Consider the following 18,467-nt stretch of genomic DNA (forward strand, 5'->3'; position numbering starts at 1 on the left):
GCGCGGCCGCAGCACCGCCCGCCTCGGCGCCGCGCCGGCCCCCGCGCTCTCCGCGCGCCCGGCGCCCGCCCTCCGCCCCGGGTCCGGCCGCCCCTTCCCGCCGCCCGCGCTCGCCATGCCCAGCAAGACCAAGTACAACCTTGTGGACGACGGGCACGACCTGCGGATCCCCCTGCACAACGAGGACGCCTTCCAGCACGGCATCTGCTTCGAGGCCAAGGTGAGGGCGCCCGCCGCGGGCGGCGTGGGGGGCGGGCGGAGGGGTCCCGCCCGGACCGAGGGGGGAGGGGGCGGGCGGGCCGGGGGCCTTTGCGCTGGCGGGGGGGCAGCTCTGAGTGCGGAGTCCGCGGCTGCTGCCCGGAATCGGGGTGTGCTGGCAAAGTTGCGGCGGTATCGCCACCCCCGCCTGCAGACCCCCTCCGCCCCCTCCCACCTGCAGAGCCCCGTCCTCCCCCTCCTCCCACCTGCAGAAACCCCTCTCCTCCCCTCCCGCCTGCAGACCCCCCTTCGCCCCCTCCCGCCTGCAGACCCCGGCCCTCCCCCCTCCCCCCCACTTGCAGACCCCTGCCCCCCTCTCCCACCTGCAGACCCTTGTCCTCACTGGCCCAACACTGATGGCCGCATTCCAGACCCCGTCCTGGGGAGATCAGCCCCAGCAGCCTGGGGCCGGGGGCAGTGAGCACAGCCCGGACACCCGGCCCCTTAGAACCAGCTCGGGGAAGCTCTGGTGTTATTTACCTGCCGGGATCCCACGGGAGAGGCGCTCTCGAGAACGCCTTTGGAGGGGGAATACCCGCTTCCGGGTTGAGGAGCATAACGCAGGGTGCGCTTCAGGCTCCAGGGAGCCAGGCCCCGGTCGGTCCTTCCCCACGCCCGGGTGGCCAGGACTCCTTGGCAAGTGGCAGTCAGGGAGGGGGGCGGGCTGAGAGCCCCCTTCTGCTGGTTCCCTGGCACAATGCGAAGTCTCAGCAGCTCGCAGGTGCAGAGTTTAGGGGGGTGACCAGGTTCCCAGCCCGGGGCCAGAGCCTGGGCCTCCGTGGGGCGGGGTGGGTGGCGGCCCCTGTTCTGGACACTCAGGTGTGAATAAGCTCCCCCCCCTTCCCGCCCCCCCCCATGCTGCGTTTCTCAGAGCCAGGAGCTCTGGTTTCTAAAATTGCAGCTGGGGTTCCCACTGCCCATCGCGGTGGAAGAGTGCCCATCACCTGTGGAAAGGTGGCACTTTCCGTGTGGAGGTGATTTTGCTCAGCACTCCCTGCTTCCCCTGCAGGGCTGTGTGGGTGCAGGTGTTGGCAGCGATCGGGCCGTCACGTGGCCCCTTCGTGGCAGCCATGAACCCTCTTCTGAGCGTGGACACGGGCCCCGGGCTGTTGGTCCTGCTGGGATCTGTCCCCTTCTCTTGGACATGTGTGTTGGGGATCTGCCTCTTCCTTTGCCCCCCAGTAACCTTCCCCCGACCGTCTTGGCCAGTAGAGCAGGGACACCCCCTGCCCCCAGACGGCAAGCCCCGCGGTGGAATGCGGAGCCGAATCACTGGCTGTGGCTGGGACCAGAGTGGGGCTGCCGCCACCGTCTTATCTCGCTTCTCTCAGAATAGATCTGGTCGGTCTAGGAAGGGATGTTTGGGTTAATTTTTGTTCAGGCCTGTTGCTTTGGTAAGCAGGTTTTGTTTTTTAATTTTAAATCACGTGTTTCCACTACCGTCACAACTTAAATTTTCTTGGATGTACCTTAACTGGGAACTTGGCTTCTGTTTTGTTGGGTTCCCTGGGGCTCTGTTTTGCACGAATGAGGGTGAGGAGAGAGATCAGGTTTAAAATGTTTCGAGCCTTCTATTTCCTTCTCCCAGTCTCCGCACTGGATCCCCGCTCAGGGTCGAAGCCTGGCGTGCGTGCGAGTCGCCAGATGAACACGTTAAACAGTCCGCTTCTCGCAGCCTCCAAGTCTAATCTGATGACTCCTGGGGGAGCCCAGGACTGTGGGTGTTAGGGGGCATTCCCTATGGTCTGATGCAGGTGGCGGGGTCCAGACTTCGGGAACTACTGGGCTTGCGGCTTGCCTCCAACTTGCTGGGCCTTGCCCTCCCTTTCCCGGTTTCTTTTCTAAGCGATGTCTGGGGGCTGCGTGATGTGGTTTCTATGGCAACTTCCCTGGGCTCCCACCCAGCGATGCTCCAAAAGAGGAGGGGGTGCCCCCGAGGGTCGGGGCTGTTTCCCAGCACAGAGCCGAGTGCAGGGAGGAAGCTGAGTGTGGTGAGACAGGGGAGGAGGGACAGGGCTCCGAGGACAGGGTCCCACCTCCCGGGCGGTAAGGCTTGATGCCGGGCGCCCGCACCTGCACACCCCACCAGCTGAGACCCATGCAGAAGGGGGAGCAGAAGCTTCTCTGTCCTGAGCACACCCAGTTTCCACGCCCCCACTCCTGGGCCGTGCCTGGGAAGCCGCACGGCTGCTGCACAGTTGGGGCTGAGTGTGCAGCACCTCTGCTTGTTTTGGCCACGCACCGGCTGTGCAACGTTAAGTGCGTGGCTGCTGCCTTGACAGGTCCCCCTGGAGGGCCAGCCAGGGCCTTCCTCCCCAGGGCTGGCAGGCTGGCAGAGTCCCCGGGAAGAGCGCGACTGGGTAGCTGCCTCTCGTCTCCAGGGCTCTGCAGAGGTCGAAAGGTTGTGGCTGGGTTGAAGGGCACCCCGACGTCAGAGGTCTGGCACTTAAAAAAACCCCACCGTGTTCAGCTACAAGCAGAATCCTAGGTGCTTTTCACCTGCAGGGCCTGGCGTGCTTCTCATCGCCTCCCTGGAGCGGGCCTCCTCGTGTCCGACCCCCAGGGATGCTGGGGTGCTTGGGGCCGCGCAGTGGTGCACGGCAGCGCGGGATGGAACCTGGGCCCGGAACTTGAGACTCCCACACCCGCTGCTGCCTCACCTGACGCTCTGTGCTGGGCAGTGGTCTGGCTCACAGCTCGCTGGTGGGCTGCCTCTGGCTGTGGGCCCCTCAGACTCTGCTGTAGGACATTTTCCCAACTTTTCATGCTGGGCTGTTCCCAGACCCCCCCCCCCCGCCCCTTGGACTGGAAGCTGCTCCCCAGGGCAGCCCACACAGGCCCCTGCTCCCCGGCTGTGGTGGGTCACGTGGCCCCTCCGTGTCTCGGTGTGCCTCCCTGGGGGCCAGCGCCACCAGCAGACCCTCTGCTCCCTGGGTAAGGAGACACCTAGCGAGGACGGTGTGAGAGTTCGTGAGAGCTGTGAGCCTTACACGCACAGGCGATTATCGACGTGCACGGGTCCTGCACACACAGAGGTCTCCTCGTGTGCAAACAGGCATTCCTGGCATCTGTGTTTCTGCAATGAAAATACGGGGCTCGGAGTGACGAACCTGCCCGGAGTCGCAGAGCTGATGAAAGCCTGGTGACGGCGGCTGATGCTCTCACTGTGGGCTGCGGCTGTCCCCGGCGAGGCCTCGTTCAGTCCACACCCGGCACTTTGCCCCGGCGGTGGCTCTCAGCGCCCGCAGGGCGCAGACCACAGGAAGTGGAAAGCACCAGAGCATCCTCGTGGTGCGGAGGCGGCGGCTCAGGTCCCAGGGAGGGCAGGTCACGGGCACAAGGTCACAGACCCTGGTGAGAACAGAGCCAGGATTCGCCCTCGCTCTCTGGGTCCCTCCAGCCTGAGTTCAGGCACCGACTGCTGCTGCACCAGCAACCTCCCAGCCCGGGGCTGTACCTGGGCGCCTGTTTAGTGAGCCGCTGCTGCCCTGGGCCCGCCGCGGCTGCGCTGCCGGTGTGCCCCCACCCGGGTCACTCAGGGGCTGCAGCGAGCTGCAGGGGGGCTGCACCGGAGGGTCGTAGAGGTGCCATTCCCATGGCTGGTCTCCCCACGGCAGCTCTTTCCACACGCCACTCCTGCACGGCTGCACAGCCCCGCGGCCCTGGCACCAGGCAGCTGGTTCCCAAGAGGCAGTGTTTGCAGTGGCGAAGGCAGAAGCTCTTGAGGCCCGGCCTCCAGCGTGACCCAGGGTCACTGCTGCTGCTGCATTCTGCTGGGCACCTCGGGGCGTCGGCCTGCTCAGATTCCAGGGCAGGGACGTGGGCATCGCGTCCCGATGGGGGCGTGGAAGTCCCACCGGATGAGCGTGCAAGGGACGAATGACACTGCAGAAGTGAGCCGTCTTTGGGTCCCAGCGGGCCACCGCACTTGTGGTCTTCCCCGGGCGTTCCCCTGCGCTGACACCGAGTGTCCTCGGGGGACCTGGCCCCCGCCGCCAGGCCCTGTGTCCACGGAGGAAGCGCTGGTGGTGCGGAGTCTGGAAGCAGCAGACGCAGCCACACCACCAGGCGGTTGCACACACATTTCAGTGAGCCCTTGGAGGCCTCCCCGGCATCCGATCCACTTTGCCGTTAATTTTCCTGAAATATAATTACGTTACTCTCCTCCTCAAAACCTCTAGAAGATCCCCAGTCCTTAGCGTGACGTTCAGGGCTCTCTGGTTTTGAACACCCCCTCACTGCCCCTGCGCTCAGTCCGGCAGGAGTGCTCACCAGCCCCTAAGTGCCCCAGCAATCGCCCGCCTGTCACCAGTGATCTGGACGCCACCTGCCCCTCCCCCGTGTCAAAAGGACTGGCCAACCTGCTGTGGACCAGAGCTGCCTGCCAGTCTGATTACACCCCCACTGTCATGGCCAGGGTCCCTGCCCCTTTGCCGCCGGTGTCCCCTTCTCGGCTGAGTGCTGCACTTGGGTGTAGAAAATGCACTCTGAATGAATGTACATAATTTCCAAGACACTCCCAACAAGGACTGCTGGGCCCTCCTGTGTCGCCCAGGGTGGGAGGTGCTTCCGCTGGCTCCTGGCTCCTGCCTGCCGTTGCTCTGGCCTCAGGCCTGTACCGCTCAGTCCCCAGAGGCCCCACCCAGTGCCCCACAGGGCACCCACTCCCACCTCCCAAAGGCAGTGCCGAGGACGCCAGCACTGAACACATGGAGTCCCAGCGACAGACGGGCAACGCAGTTAGAATCTTTGATTGCGGAACATGTGGCCGACTTCAGTAGCTGATTGTCGTTTATAGGTAAAAACACACCTTCAACCTTGTTGTCATCCCGTCAGTGAAGTGGTCCCTTCCCTCCACCTCACTGTTTTCTCCTAACCTGCCACGTCGCAGTGTTTCCGACCTGAACGTGGCTGCAGACCCCGCCCTGTTCCTCCTTTGCCGTGGGTCCTCGTGTGGGCTCCTCGAGCCCTGTGGACATCTGTGAAAAGACGATGCGAGCAACCTGTGCCTCGGAGGGCTGGTGAGCGGAGGAAGTGAGTTACGCGTGGGGCTGCCCGGCACACTGCCCGGCACAGAACCGGCCGCTGTCCTCACCGCCCCTTAGTCCCACGCACCGCAGCTGAAGATGCGTGGTTTTGACCTTGGAATTGGGATCCTCTGCTCATTGGCAAGACAGAGGCTTGTAGCGGGCTGTCTTCCTTGCACGTGCTGCCTGAAGCGCCCAGCTGCAGTGCCGCCCGGTCCCTGCACTTGGGACCAGACAGCGCCCTGCTCTGCGGGCGACGGCAGATAGCCGCGGCCTCCTTGGAGGGGCAGAAAGGGGTTAAGGAGCTCCGGCGCAGCCCCGTCATCTTCGTCACTCTCTCTCTGCACCCTGGGGACTGTGCCTCGTGGGAACGAGGAATACCTTGCGATGCTTACATTTCCCTTTTCAGTTTTCAAATTCAGCACCGTGTTTCCTTGCAAGCACGGCAGCAGCTGCTCTGAATGTCACTTAGAACGGCACTTCCAGGAAGTGCTGTGCCCGGGGTGCTGGAGCACACTGGGTCCCCTCCTCTGCCCGCTGCGTGCGCCTCCGGGGGTTCTCTGCAGCGTTTCAGGGAGACGCGTGGGGCTCACCGTGGGGTCCGTCCAGGAGAACGGGGACAGAGCTGCCCCCGCCTGACCCCTGAGCTGCAGTGCCGTCAGGAAAGAGGGGGAGACGAGCGCCTGGAGAGCTGACGAGACCTGGGGCCCCCCCCACGGCGTGGTGGCTGGGAGGGGGGCATGTGCCACCCAGAAGGCATTCAGAACGCGCCGAACTCCGTCGGTGTGGGGGGGTGTGAGCACCGCAGCGAGCAGGCTGCGTGCGTGCGTGCGTGCCTGCAGAGGTGCCCGCACCCCTGTCCTGTGCCGCTCTCCGAGGCCGGCATGGGCACTGCTCGTCTCCTGTTCTGGGGAACCTGCTCCTGAGGCCGGGCCCCCCCCCCACGCCTGCCCCGTGCCGTCTGCGTCAGAGAAGACGAACGTCATTGTCGTCATTTAAAAAGCACTCACTGCGTTCCAGGCACTATGCCACGCTCTGTGAATGAAGTGATTATTCCTCCCAGCAGCAGAGACTGAGCCTCACGGGGCGCAGCTGCTGCACGGAAAGGTGGGGGCACCTCCCCCGACCCCGCTCCCCCGCACAGGTAGTGATGGACAGGGCCCCGGTCAGACCCCCGCAGCGTGGCCGGGGCGTTGGTGACAGCGGGCCAGTGTCTTTGAAAAGCCCGAGAGCTGACGTTTACTAGGCACTCACCACGTGCTCTGCTCGCTGCGGTGCTCAGCACGTTAGCTAGTTTAGCCTCGGCGGTGGCCCCCTCGGGGTGGGCCTTGTTCTCACGGTGCAGACGGGGAGACTGAGGCACATCTTCCCAGGCTGGGTCGCACAGGAAACCGGTCTATTCAAGGTGGGGGTCTCAGCCCCTCCCGCTGCAGTTCCGCCTGGGACCAGGCACTGGCCGGTTCCAACCGGGTCCGGCTGCGGGACTCGAGGTGCGGAAGTGGGGCCCCTGCTCGGGGCCTCCCAGTCTGCACACCGCGGGCCGGGGTCCTCCTCCCTCAGCACCTTACCCCGCAGCGCCAGGGTGCCCCCCCCCCCCGACCAGCGCTGTGCTCAGAGCCCCAGGGCCCCCAGGGCGGTCCGTGCACATGCCGGGAACCTGCAGCCCGAGGTGCTGCCTTGTGCTCGGAAACCCGCTGCCCGCAGCGCGGCGGGAAGGCCCCTTGGCCGCGTGCCTCCTCCCTGGGGCACGGCCGCTTCCCTTTCTGCTCCGGGCTCCGCGCACGGGAAGGCGCTCGCACGGAGGCACTGTGTTTCCGGCGCCGGGAAGGTCAACGTCTCCCGTGGGCCGGGCGGCAGGTGGCGGACTTCCTCGCTCCCGGCCTCTGCCCGGCGCACCCCGTCCCGGGGCCGCATCTGGACCTGGCCCCCAAGGCCCCCGTGCTTTCTGCCCTTCACCCTGGCGGCGGGGCGCACGCCTCGCACCCCCGGCACCGGGGCCCCCAGTGTGGTTGCAACTGTTGTTCCTCACTGCGGCGGAAACTGCCCCTCTTGCTTCCAGGTCACTTCCACGTAGCTTTTTCCTCGTTCAGGGGAGCACCTTGCAGCCTCCTCCCGGGAGGGGGGTGCCCCGCAGACCCCTCGGATGAGGGCAGCCGCTGCTCTCCCGCGGGGTGTCCGTCAGAACCTCCCGGACTGGCCAGCGCCGCGGAGGCGCCGGCTGGAGGCTCGGCCCGACGCGGGGAGCCACCCGCGCGGCCGAGTCCTCGGAGCGGCTGCCGGATCGCGGCGGCCGGTGGAAGCCGCGTCTGCAGGCAGCGGGCGTTCACACCCGTGTCCGGTGCCTGGGGCACACCTGCCCTCGCGGCGACACCTTCCTGGTTCCCGGAGGTGGGGGGGGAGATTTGTCACCGCAGCCTGGGCGTCGGAGCAGGAGACGAGGGGAGCCCCGACCTTCAGTCTTCTCCTTCAGGGAGGCGCCCCAGCCAGGGCCCGGGGGTGCGGGGCTGCGGCGCTGCTGGCGGGTGGGGCTGGTGGCCTAGGCCGCTCACTGGCCTCGGTGGGTGCCACTCTGGGGCTGCCAGGTGGGCCTCGGGCCCTCCGCTCGCGCGGCCCGGGGGCTCCGCCTCGTTCCCGCCACTCACGTGGCCCACGGAGCTCTGCCGGGTTCCTGGCTCACGTGGCCTGCGGCGCTCTGCCTCGTTCCTCTGCTCACGTGGCCTGCGGCGCTCTGCCTCGTTCCTCTGCTCACGTGGCCCGCGGCGCTCCGCCTCATCCCGCCACTCACGTGGCCCGCGGCGCTCCGCCTCGTTCCTCTGCTCACGTGGCCTGCGGCGCTCTACCTCATCCCTCCGCTCACGTGGCCCGGGGCACTCCGCCCGGTTCCTGTTGGCCGATAGAGCCCTGACGCCGGGGCGGGTCTCCTCTGACACCCCAGCCCGGGGGGAGGACGCCGTGTGACGGCGGGTAGGGCAGCCGTCTGTGCCGCCGGCGGAGGCGAGGGCGGCGTCCGTCCAGCGCGATGACGGGGTTGGGGGGGTCGGGTTCCCCGGTGTCGGGCTGCAGTTAGGGCCGTCGGCGCCCAGCGGTGCCCTGCCGCGGAGGCCGCCCCTCCCCGGCCTCGGGCTGGAGACCGCTGGCCCTTCCCGGGGCTCCGCGCGTCTGTCCGTCCGCGTTCCTGGGTCTCGGGCCTCTGCAACCCCCGGCCGGCCTGGGGGCGCCGAGGCGGACGAGCACTCGGCCCCGGCGCTGGGGCCCCTGCTGGCCGGCCGCAGCCCCTCCGACCTCCGGAGGCCTGCGACGCGCGTGCTGCAGTCCGAGCGGCCGCGCTGGCGGGAGGAACGCGAGGGCGTGTCTGCTCCGTCTCCCCGGAAGCTGCGGCGCGCGCCATTTTTACTCGAGGCCACGTGGTCAGCGCGGGGCGGAGCCCGCCGGGCCCGGCAGACCCGGCTCAGGGGAGGCCCCGCCGGGCTCGGGGTGTGGCCCGAGCGGCGGTGGTTAGGGGCCCCGGGCTCCCTCGCCGGCTCTGGTCGCTGGTGCTCCCTGCCGCAGACGTGTTCCGCGTGTTTCTCTCTCCACGCAGCCGGTGCCCAGGCTCACTGCCGTTCCCCGAACCCACGACCCCAAGTACGGGTGCACAAGCGCCCCGATCCCGCGGGAGGCATCCATGGTGTTTACGGCCCGGGGAGGCGGGAGCCGGGGGCTGGGAGGCCATGGAAGGAGCTGCGGCGGTGGGGTCCCGCAGGTGCGCAGCGGAAAGCACGTGGTGAGCCTCCTGCTGGGCGTGTCGGAAACGTCGGCCTTTCCGCCAGCTGCTGCGTGGTGGAGGCCGAGTCCTCAGTGGCTTCCCCAAGGTCACTCCATGCGCCGTTCCGGGGCGGACTGGGACCTCGGCTTGGCTGCTGGGACTAGCTAGCCCTTGATTTTTTGTTGTTGTTTTTTGCAGTGAGATGTTGCCTGAGCTCTCATCACGCGCATGCTCATGGGGTGCAGCTGTGTGCCCCAAATTCTGGCCACACGAGTGCTCGTGGGGTGCAGCTGTGATGGGGCGGCGGTCACCTGTGGACCTTCTTCCCAGGCCAGTGTGTGGAGGCAGCTGCTGTCAGTGGCTTAGTCTGCGACTTTGGCAGGGGTCTCGCAGGGCACCGAGGGGTGATCCCTGAGGTATAACAGGGTGTCTGTCGCAGTGCTCTGGGGAGTGGGCAGTGACAGGCGTTGTGAGGCTGTCCAGGAAGCTCCCACCCTCGGGGCAGGGAGGGGGGCTGCCACGGGGGGCCGTGTCCCTTCTGGAGTGGCCGAGGGGTGCAGGCTCGTCTGGGTGTGGACAGCCGGGGTGTGAGCCGGGAAGGGGGCGGCGGCTCTTTGGGGAGGGAGGGAGGGAAAGGCTGGAGCTGGCTCCTGGCGGGGAGCGGGCTTTCTATGGGGGCTGAGGTCACTCCTGCCAACCGGGTGTGGGGGGCAGTGAGAAGATGACCATGGCTGGTGGAGGCATGAGAGGGAGGCAGGAAGATGGTGCCCCCGGAGGCTGGAGGTGCCCGGCTTTGGAGATGGGCCTCCTCTCGTAAAGACTGGGGAGGGAGTGGGTGTTTCCAGCAGCTGATGGGACTGTGCTTATGCGGTGTGCACATGCAGTCGTGTGTTCGGTGTGTTTGGTGTGTGTGTATGTGTGTGTGTGCGCCTACTTATATAACGTATGTATGTGGGAATCATGTGTCAGGTGTACATGTACATAGCACAGGTGCATGCACACGAGTCACTCCTCGTACATGTATGCACTGGTGCCCAAGTCCAGGTGTGAGCCTGAGCCAGGACGTGGGGGCGGGGGCGGGGCAGGAAGGGGTGGGTGGACAGAAATGGCTGGGAGGCGGGTGGGGCCGGGCTGTGCTTGGGGAGCAGGGACAGAGTAAAACGTGCAGAGCTGGAGCCCCGCTTCCCAGGAACCTCTGTCTGAGCGAGTTGTTGACACTCACCTGGCAAAGCTTCAACATCTTCCGTTTGGGGGACCCGGAGGTGTCTGCAGCCCTGGGCCTGGGTGGTTCGGCTCACCACCCTCTGCATCTGGCCCTTGGCTGCACTGGGTCCTAACGCCCCACCGGCCGCTGTCCCTGTTCAGAGCGGCCTAGTAAGTGATGCCACGTTCAGGACGTGGGCGATCAGGCTGTTGGAATGTGGCCATCTAAGGCCTGTTGAGCTAGAGCGACGAGGACGAGGCCGTGTCCACAGGGGCCCTTCTGTGAGGTCAGGAAGGGCTGCGTGGGCACCGTGGGGGCTCTGAGAGCAGTGGGCAGTCCCACCCGGCCCCTCCCAGGACGTCCCTGCCTCCCTGCTGGCCTCTGCTCGGCTGCCGGCGTGCGAAGTCCCGGCAGGAACTCCCGGTCGCTGGCAGGTTGGGGACGGGCTTCAGAGGTGCTTCCCCTGCGGGGACCTGGGCAGCAGCTTCCTTCACGTCCCTGGGTTCCCGGGGGCGCTCCCCTGCCCACAGGGTGGTCCCTGCGCCTTCAGCCCCTCCCCCGCTTGGTGCCCACTGGCCTGGGGAGCCTTCCGGGGGCACCAGGTCGGGGTCACCTTTGCGCTTCCCGGGTGTGGTGCAGGTGTGCCGTTGATCTCCAGCGAGCACGGCCGTCACGGCACGCACGTGGCCTCGCCCTCGCTGTGTTCACGCGGGGCCCCCAGGACCGGGGCCCCCAGCGCGGGCCTTTCCAGGGCGGTCGCCGTGCCGCTCCCGCCCGGCGCACTGGTCCTCGGGCCGTGCCGTGGGCCACCTCTCAGCTGTATTGCACAAGGCGGCTTTTGTGGAGAAGATGCGGTGTGTGGTGACTCTGCCCTCCCAGCCAGTCCCTTTGCAAGATGGCGGAGCTGGTCCCCATGCCGGTCTCCTTTTCCCTGTCCCGACGGGGAACCAGCCCGGGCCGCAGCTGCCCCAGACTGCCGGCTGGGACGTCTGTGTTGGCTCCACACTCGTCTCCCGGGGCGAGGTGGCCCAGGGCTCGTTTCTGCCCGCCCCCCAAGTCGGCGTGCGTCCCCTCCCCTGACAGCTAGGGCCCGTCTGGTTTCCACCGCGGGACTGTGTGTGTGCTTGTCTGTGCACAGGCCCCGCCCAGGGCGGCTGCACGTCGGGGCTCCCTGCGGCCCTGGCAGAGGCCGGCACCCCTGGCTGCTGAGCGGGGCCTGCGGGTGTGTGGTGGGGCCCGCGGAGGCTGGTAGCCTGGGGTCGGTCCCCGGAGGGTCTTGTGGGTGTCAGGTGCTCGTGACTGAGATGGCTTTTAGTGAGTGTCTGTTTCCTCTTTCCATTTGGGGGAAAAAAACAGCTTGAAGCTGTTTTTCCTGAGAAATATGTCGGAAACTCCCACCGAGGCAGCTGACTCACCTCCTGTGCCGGAGTAGTCGCTGCCCTGCCTACGCCACGGGGGAGGGCGGGTAGCCGTCCCCTCTCTCCTCCTGCAGTTGGTGGGCCCTGTGCTCGGCAGGGAGCCCCCGGCCCCGAGGCTGGAGCGAGGCGAGGACTGTCCCAGGTGGGCGGCCCCGCCCTCCGCCAGGTCGGCGACGGCGGGAACCAGTGGCTGCCGAGTCTCTGCACCTCAGTCCCTCATCCGTAAAGCGAGGAGCTGATTTAGAAGCTGCACCTCAGTGACCCTGACTCTGTCTCTTCTTCCCCTGTCCCCTGCAGGCCACCCCGTCCCCAGGGAAGCCACGTCCCCGTTGCTTAGTACCCGCGCTGGCTGGCAGATGTGCGGGGCCAGCCAGCCAGGACCAGCCCTTGGGTGTCCCGCTGGGCACGCGCCTGGGGGCCGGGCGGGGGAGGGGCTCCTCCTCCCTGAACCGCACACTTCACTCCTTACTGCCTTCCCTTCTCCGGTGTTTGCACCTTCTGCTGCTCTGTGAAAAGGCACTTTAAGAATAAGTCACCCATGTTTCTGCATCGCAGCCAGAAGAAAAGCGTTTTGAAAAGCGGCAGAACCCTGCAGGGTCGGACCCCACAGACAAGCACAGGAGGAGAGGACGGGCTCGGCCCTGGTTTCTGGGGGCGTGCGGGCGGGCAGAGGCCGGGGGCTGGGCCGCCCCAGGGCCAGAGCCTCAGCCTTTTAGGGAGTGACCCACACCTGGTGTTCCGGGGTCAGACCCCCAGCTTCTGCCGACTCCCACTGCAGCCCAGCGCTCATCGGGGCCACCGGGAAACTGAGAGGACACGCATGCCGGGTCCCTGTGTCCTTCTCCCTTGGGCCAGGCTGGGGGCCCCAACCTGCCCCCGTCCCTGTCCCGGCTCCTGGGTGAGTGCAGCCTGCAGCCGGGAGGGTGGAGGTGCTCAGAGCTGGGGCGTCCGTGCGAGGCCCCGGTGCACAGGCCTGATTTTGGGCCAGAGTCCTTTTTGTGGGTCTCCAGTGCCAAGCCCTGCAGGTGACGCCAGGGGCACAGTTGGAGGGGTGGCACCCCAGCGGCAGGTGGGCTGGGGAGCGTAGAGGCTGAGGCCCGAGAGCCATGCGGTGTCCCCCCCCACCCTGGTGACGTCCCCCCCCCCCAGAGCCAGAGCTGCCCTGCCGCGACGCGTCGTCACGTGTGGCCGAGTCCAGGGCCGTGGGTTTTCCAAGAGCCCTCTCCGTCGGGCGTCAGCGCCACCTCCCTGCCTTCAGGGGTCGTCCCCCCAGGGCCCTGGGGTCCCCCCCGTGTCTCCCGTCCGTCCGAGCTGCAGTCCTCCCGACTCTGAGCTGCGTGTTAGGGCTGCTCCCTCCAGCATTTGAGCCAGTCGGTGTTCGTTTCCAAAGTGATTCTCTCACTTCTGACTTTTCCCCTGAGTTCTTGTTCTCTGTTTTTGAACTTCCATGATTCTAACTTACCCCTCCACGCCTTGCATAATTTAAAGTGTTTGGGGCTGACTTATGCGTTTATGTCTTTATCTGATGTGGAGTCTGTGTCTTTGGCTTCATTATCACACGTCCCCAGAGATGCCCCTTTGCCTCTGGTCTCTCTCTTGTGACATTGCCGATGGATTTGACCTTGACACTTGCCTGGTGTCGGCTGCTGTGAGCCTCTGTCCCTGCACTTCTAAGGGACAGTACGTTGGGTGGCGTTTCCAGCTTCACAGACCCTCTCTGCCGTCCTCGCTAGGCGAGAAGAGTGCGCTGTCCCCCTTGCCCTGCACCCGAGTCCTCTCTCTCCTCTGTCTCCTGCCGCACGGCATGCTGCCCCGCAGCCTCCCCCACTGCCTACGAGCCCAGGGGCTGGTGTCCGCCCCACGGGCCCTGAGGCCCGAGCTCCCCTGGCCTCCCCACCACTCCCTGCCGCCCCAGCATGTGCTCTGGGAGCCGCGGTCCTCCGGCCTCTCCTTCAGGGTCGGCCTGTGCCCAGAAGCTCGCTCCGCAGGAACGCCAGCCTCGGGCCGGCTGCGAGGGTGTGTGCCCCTCGCGTGTGCCTGGCTGCGGGGCTGCCTCGTCGCCACACTCTGCTGGGTGCTGTCCTCGAGGTTTCAGTTTTGCTGTCCAGTGTGTCTGTGGCAGGCGTGGGAAGGGGAGACAGGGTCAGGGTCACTGAGATGCAGGTTCTAAGTCAGGGGCGTCCGTGCGAGGGGACGCTTTACAGACGAGGGACTGAAGTGCAGAGACTTGGCAGCCACTCATTCCCACTGTTGCCGACTGGGTGGAGGGTGGGGTGGGTGGGGCCGCCCACCCAGGACGGTCCTCACGGTCCTCACCGTGTGGGGCGAACAGACAGCTGTCCTGGGGGGACACCGGTCGTGGAGTGAATTGCAGGGTGTCCAGGCTTTTGTTTCAAGACGTGGGCGTTTCAGCCGGTGGGTTTTCTTGAAATGGGGGCGCAGGGGGTGGGGCCGTGTGGAGCCGGATTCATCGCAGCAACAGAGCCCCGCCGGCAGCGCCCAGAGCCTCGAGGCCGTCGCCCCGCCGAGCTCCCCGGCCCCGGGGCCTCGCCTGGAGGCCCTGACACTTCCACGCACAGGGGGCGTCTCCCCAAGTGCTCTGGGCCACTCCCGGGCGGGGTTGACGGCGGATGGTTCAGCGGGCTGACGCGCGCTCACCTCGGCCGGCGCTCTGTCCAGGGGTCTCTCGTTTCTGCGGCTGAGGACGCAGTGGCCCGCCCCTGCGCTCCCGCCCCTGCGCTCCCGCCCCTGGCCCGTGGCCTGTGCTGCTGCACATGCACGCACAGTGCGTGTCTCTGGAGAAACGGGACCCACACTCGAAAAGGTGAGCATGCTGAAATCCTGCGTGTCGTTGAACACCGCGCAGTGCACGGCACCTCCGCGGAGGAGGGCGTGGGTGGGCTTCCCGGAGAAGTGGTCATGGGGGGAGCCGGGTCCTCGCTCTGCTTCTCCCACGCTCTCCTGCGCCCTTACAGCCGTGACGGGGACGTCGCGTGAGGGGCGCCCCGGGACGGTGCACTCTGCCCTTGGGGACAGACGGCCCTGGGGGAGGGGCACATGTTCCGTGGCGCCTCCCGCGTGCCTTGCAGTCCGCTCCCCAGCCGGCCTGCTTGCTTCTGCAGCTTCTCAGACGCCGTAATGAGTGTGTCTGATCCTCAGAGCCTTCATTTGAGGGTTATTTCTGTGTCCGCTCTCAGGCAGGGAAGCGGCCCCCTGCCACTCAGGGTTGTGGCGTGCCTTGGCCAGTGGGAGGCAGTTTCCTGGGACTCAGAGCCCCCCCGTGTCACTCTCGGAGCTGTTCTGGTGAAGGGTGTGCCCCCAGCAGACGCTCCGTGGGGAGCCTCAGGCGGGAGGGGCTCGTGGGCACGGTGTCACTGCTGCCCTCCTGGGCTCGTCCTGAGCTCTGCCGCAAGCCGGGCGCCATGCTCAGGGTCGGGGTGGGGCCTCGGACCAGACAGTGCCTGAGTGCCTGGCTGCAGGGTGCCGTGGCGTAGCCTTGGGTCGCATCAGGTGGGCTTGTCAGAGGGCTCTGAGGCTCTGCAGAGTTGCCGGTCCGCAGGTGTGCAGAGCACCTGTCCTGGGTGGTGGCGTGCTGGCACGCCCCGCCCCCCCCACCCCCCCGCCAGCCACTGAGACGTTTTGTTACTGTCCATCTGAGGGCTGCAGGGTCTGTCCACTGGCACAGCGACGCCTGGATTCACGTCTGAGGGACTGCGGCCTGGGCCCAGCCAGGCTGACGGGTCAAAGGACAGCATCGCCTCTGTGGCCTGTACTGTTTGCAGCCGGCCTGGGGAGTTGGGTGCGCCAGCGCCCCCGTGTCCAAGCCCCTCCTCCTGCAGCCCGCCCTGCTCGCCCCGCCTGGGCTGGGGGCCGAGCAGAGGCCTGGGAGGAGCGGGAGCACTGGAGAGGGAGAGGGCGCGGGCGGCAGGTCAGCGCTGTCGGTCCGCCCCGGGCCAGGTCCGTCCGTGAGGGGCCGATCTGCAGGCCCCGGCCAGGCGGCCCCCGTGGTTGGTGCGCCGCCCTGCAGCTGAGAGGTTGCAGGTTCGGTTCCCGGCAGGGCACATGCCTGGGTGGGGGTTTGGCCCCCCGTCCTGGCGTGTGCTGGAGGCAGGGGACTGACGCTCCCTCTCTCCTTTCCCTTCTCTCTGGAAGCAATGGAAAAGTGTTCTCAGTTGAGTATTAAAAAACAAGGAAGTGAGCTGTGACGGAGATGGCCAGTGTGTGAGGTGACGATGAGAGCCGTGCAGCTTTGAGCCGTGAGAACTCGCGCTGGGCTCTGCGCGGGCGCCTCTCCTGGGCCCCCAGTCCCCGCAGGACACCAGATACACGGGGGGAGGTGGCGGGGGGGGGATCGAGAAGCGGGATGGGCCTCGATCAAGAGGACGCCCGAGCTGCGGTCCCTGGGCGTCACGCCCCCTCTCATTCCAGAGCGGCCCCGTGGGGTCCTGGAACGTGGGCCTGGCCTCTGGCACGTGTGGCTGTGGTCACAGCCCTGTCCCCTCCCCCGGAGCTGCGCGGCGGTTGCCTCTGTGTGGCCGCTGTGTCGCCACCCCCTCGCAGCTGTGGCCCCGGGACCGTTGTGCGCCGACCCACTGCAGGTGGGTCGCGTCTTGGTGCCCTGCGGGAGACGCCCTCTTCCGTGTGCTCGGACCCCCTGACCCGTCCTGGTGCATTTCCGGTTCTGTCGTGGGACCCCACACCCACTGGGGCCCGGGCGCCGTGCAGGCCCTAAGCTCACTGCAGCTGTGGCTCAGGCAGAGCTTGGCTGAACCGGTCGTTGGACACGCCTGTTACCTGGGCTGAGCCCCAGGGAGGGGCGCTGGGGGTGCTGTGGGGTCTCTTCCAAAAGCGGTTTTGCGTTCTGGGGGTGGCAGGTGGAGGAAAGGCCGCAGGGCAGGCGCGGCTTCCCCTGCAACACATCTTGCTCAGAACGCTGTCCTCTCATTGGCCCAGGTCACAGGCGCCTGTGACACTGTCCCCTGGTCTCCTCCCCCAGTCGAGTAAGCGGGGCTCCCTGTCGGCCGTGACCCCTTGGTGGCCCCCAGCGCGGCCCCCTCGGCTCAGCGTCCCGTCAGCACATCGAGCACACGGTCCGCCTGCCCCCCTGCGTTCCTGGCTCCCCCCGTGTTCACGGCCTGGAGCGGCCTCTCCGTCCACGTCCCCCTCTGCTCCTCCCAGTGGGCTCAGCTCCGCCGCTGCGTCGTCCGAAGCCACCCCCGGCCTCGGCCTCGTCAGCAAGTGGCACAGCCCCGAGCGGCCCTGGACACACGGCTGGGTCTTCCCGAGGCCCCGAGACCTGGGGGCAGGCGGCGCCACTTCCTGACATTGCCCTGCCCCCCGGGCGGCCTGCGCAAGGCCCACGGCGGACGGACGCGCCGTGTCTCGGGAGGATGAACAAACCCCGACCTTCCCTGGCGGCCGGGTGCCGTGGGTCCGTGAGGAGCAGCTGCACCAGCCGATGACTCCGTGCAGACGCTGCTGCTCCTGTGGTGGGGTCGGCACGGCAGGACGTGCGGGGGCCCCTGCAGAGAGGTCGGGGCCTTCGCTCCGTAGCCGCGGAGGTGGCCAGGCCAGCCACAGCTCAGCTGGTGACGCGCCGTGGCGACAGACAGGTTGCCGGGCTGGCCCAGAGGGCCGTGCCCGGGGGCCATTCCCCGGGGCGTCCACTGCTGCTCAGAGCTGCGAGGTGTGACCCAGCTGCTGCCCGGCCCGATCTCAGCGGGGCAGCCCTTTCTGGGGCCGTCCCGGGCTCCACTGGAGCTGCTGGCGTGTCTTCTGGTCGTGATCAAGACGAGGAGGGGCGGAAGGGCCCTGGCAGAGCGTCGGGCTCCCAGGCCTCCGACCCTGGCGGCGGGCCAGCCCCCAGGCGGCTCCCCGGTGGCCGAGGTGGTGCTGCTGTCTGCTCGGTCTCTGGGGTCCCTGCCAGACCCGCGCGGCAGCCAGTGAGGGCGCTCCGAGGATCGGCCGCTGACCCAGGTCGGCGACTGCGGAGACGTGGAATTCGGTGCAGTGGCACATGTGTGTGTCCCAGACACGCTGACCTCTGGGCGTGCGTGCCAGGGTCGGCCGAGACCGTCTGCTCCTGGGGCCGGGGCGGGTGTTGGGGGGGGTCACGGCACAGCCCCGGGCGGGGAGGCCCTGGCCCTGACGGAGCACATCTAGGTGCACCCTGGGTGCGCGCACAGCTCCCTGCGGCGGAGAGTGGTGCCCAGAGGCTCTGGGCATGTGGCGCACGTTGGGGAGAGGGCGCGTCCAGTCCCACAGGACCCCCGGGCAGGGGTCGGGCCGCTCACGGCGGGAGGTTGACCTCTGTGGAGACCGGTGGGGGGGGTGGGGGGGGATGCCAAGTGGGATCGTCTCGTGTCCCCTGGGTCCGATCGGCGCACACGCGGCCCTGGCGGAGAGGAGTGGTGGGGGGGATGTAGGCTCCTCCCTGGGGGCCAGGTACGGTGGGAGGGGGGAGAAGCGTCGCATGGGTGGGGCCTCGGGGTGTGTGACGGCGACTCCAGCCTGTTCCCCTCTGCTCATCGCGCAGGAGCTGTGCAGAGGGCGCTGCCGGACAGGCCTGCTCCGACGGGCACCGTGTGAGCGGCTCTGAGGGCGGCGTGGGGCGTGGGTCCCGGGGCCTGGGCTTCCTGGTCTCCACGCCGGCTGCCCGGCCTCCTGCTCGCTGGAGCAGAGCTCGCTGCCGGCCCGCGCCCGGCGTCTTGTCCGCTCCGGCTGCCCGTCCTCTGCCGCCACTTCTGCCTTGGCAGAACCTCAGCGTTGGCAAGGTCCAGGGACGCGTGGACGCGACCGACAGCGAGGGCCAGTCT

General features: G+C 67.4%; 1 protein-coding gene across 4 annotated transcripts in view; it reads left to right on the top strand.

Moving 5' to 3' along the window:
- LOC123818400 (carboxyl-terminal PDZ ligand of neuronal nitric oxide synthase protein-like) overlaps positions 1–18,467 on the top strand; it is a 72,598-nt gene continuing 54,131 nt past the window's right edge. For all 4 annotated transcript variants that reach the window (XM_045838559.1, XM_045838560.1, XM_045838561.1 and 1 more), the window contains exon 1: positions 1–220. In XM_045838559.1, coding sequence (XP_045694515.1) covers positions 116–220 — 105 coding nt within the window. In that variant the 5' untranslated portion in view covers positions 1–115. The remainder of the gene's footprint in view (positions 221–18,467) is intronic.

This window comes from Phyllostomus hastatus, unplaced genomic scaffold, assembly GCF_019186645.2.
Source record: "Phyllostomus hastatus isolate PE091 unplaced genomic scaffold, TTU_PhHast_1.1 phas_contig_283, whole genome shotgun sequence".
In the NCBI taxonomy this organism is placed as follows: domain Eukaryota; kingdom Metazoa; phylum Chordata; class Mammalia; order Chiroptera; family Phyllostomidae; genus Phyllostomus; species Phyllostomus hastatus.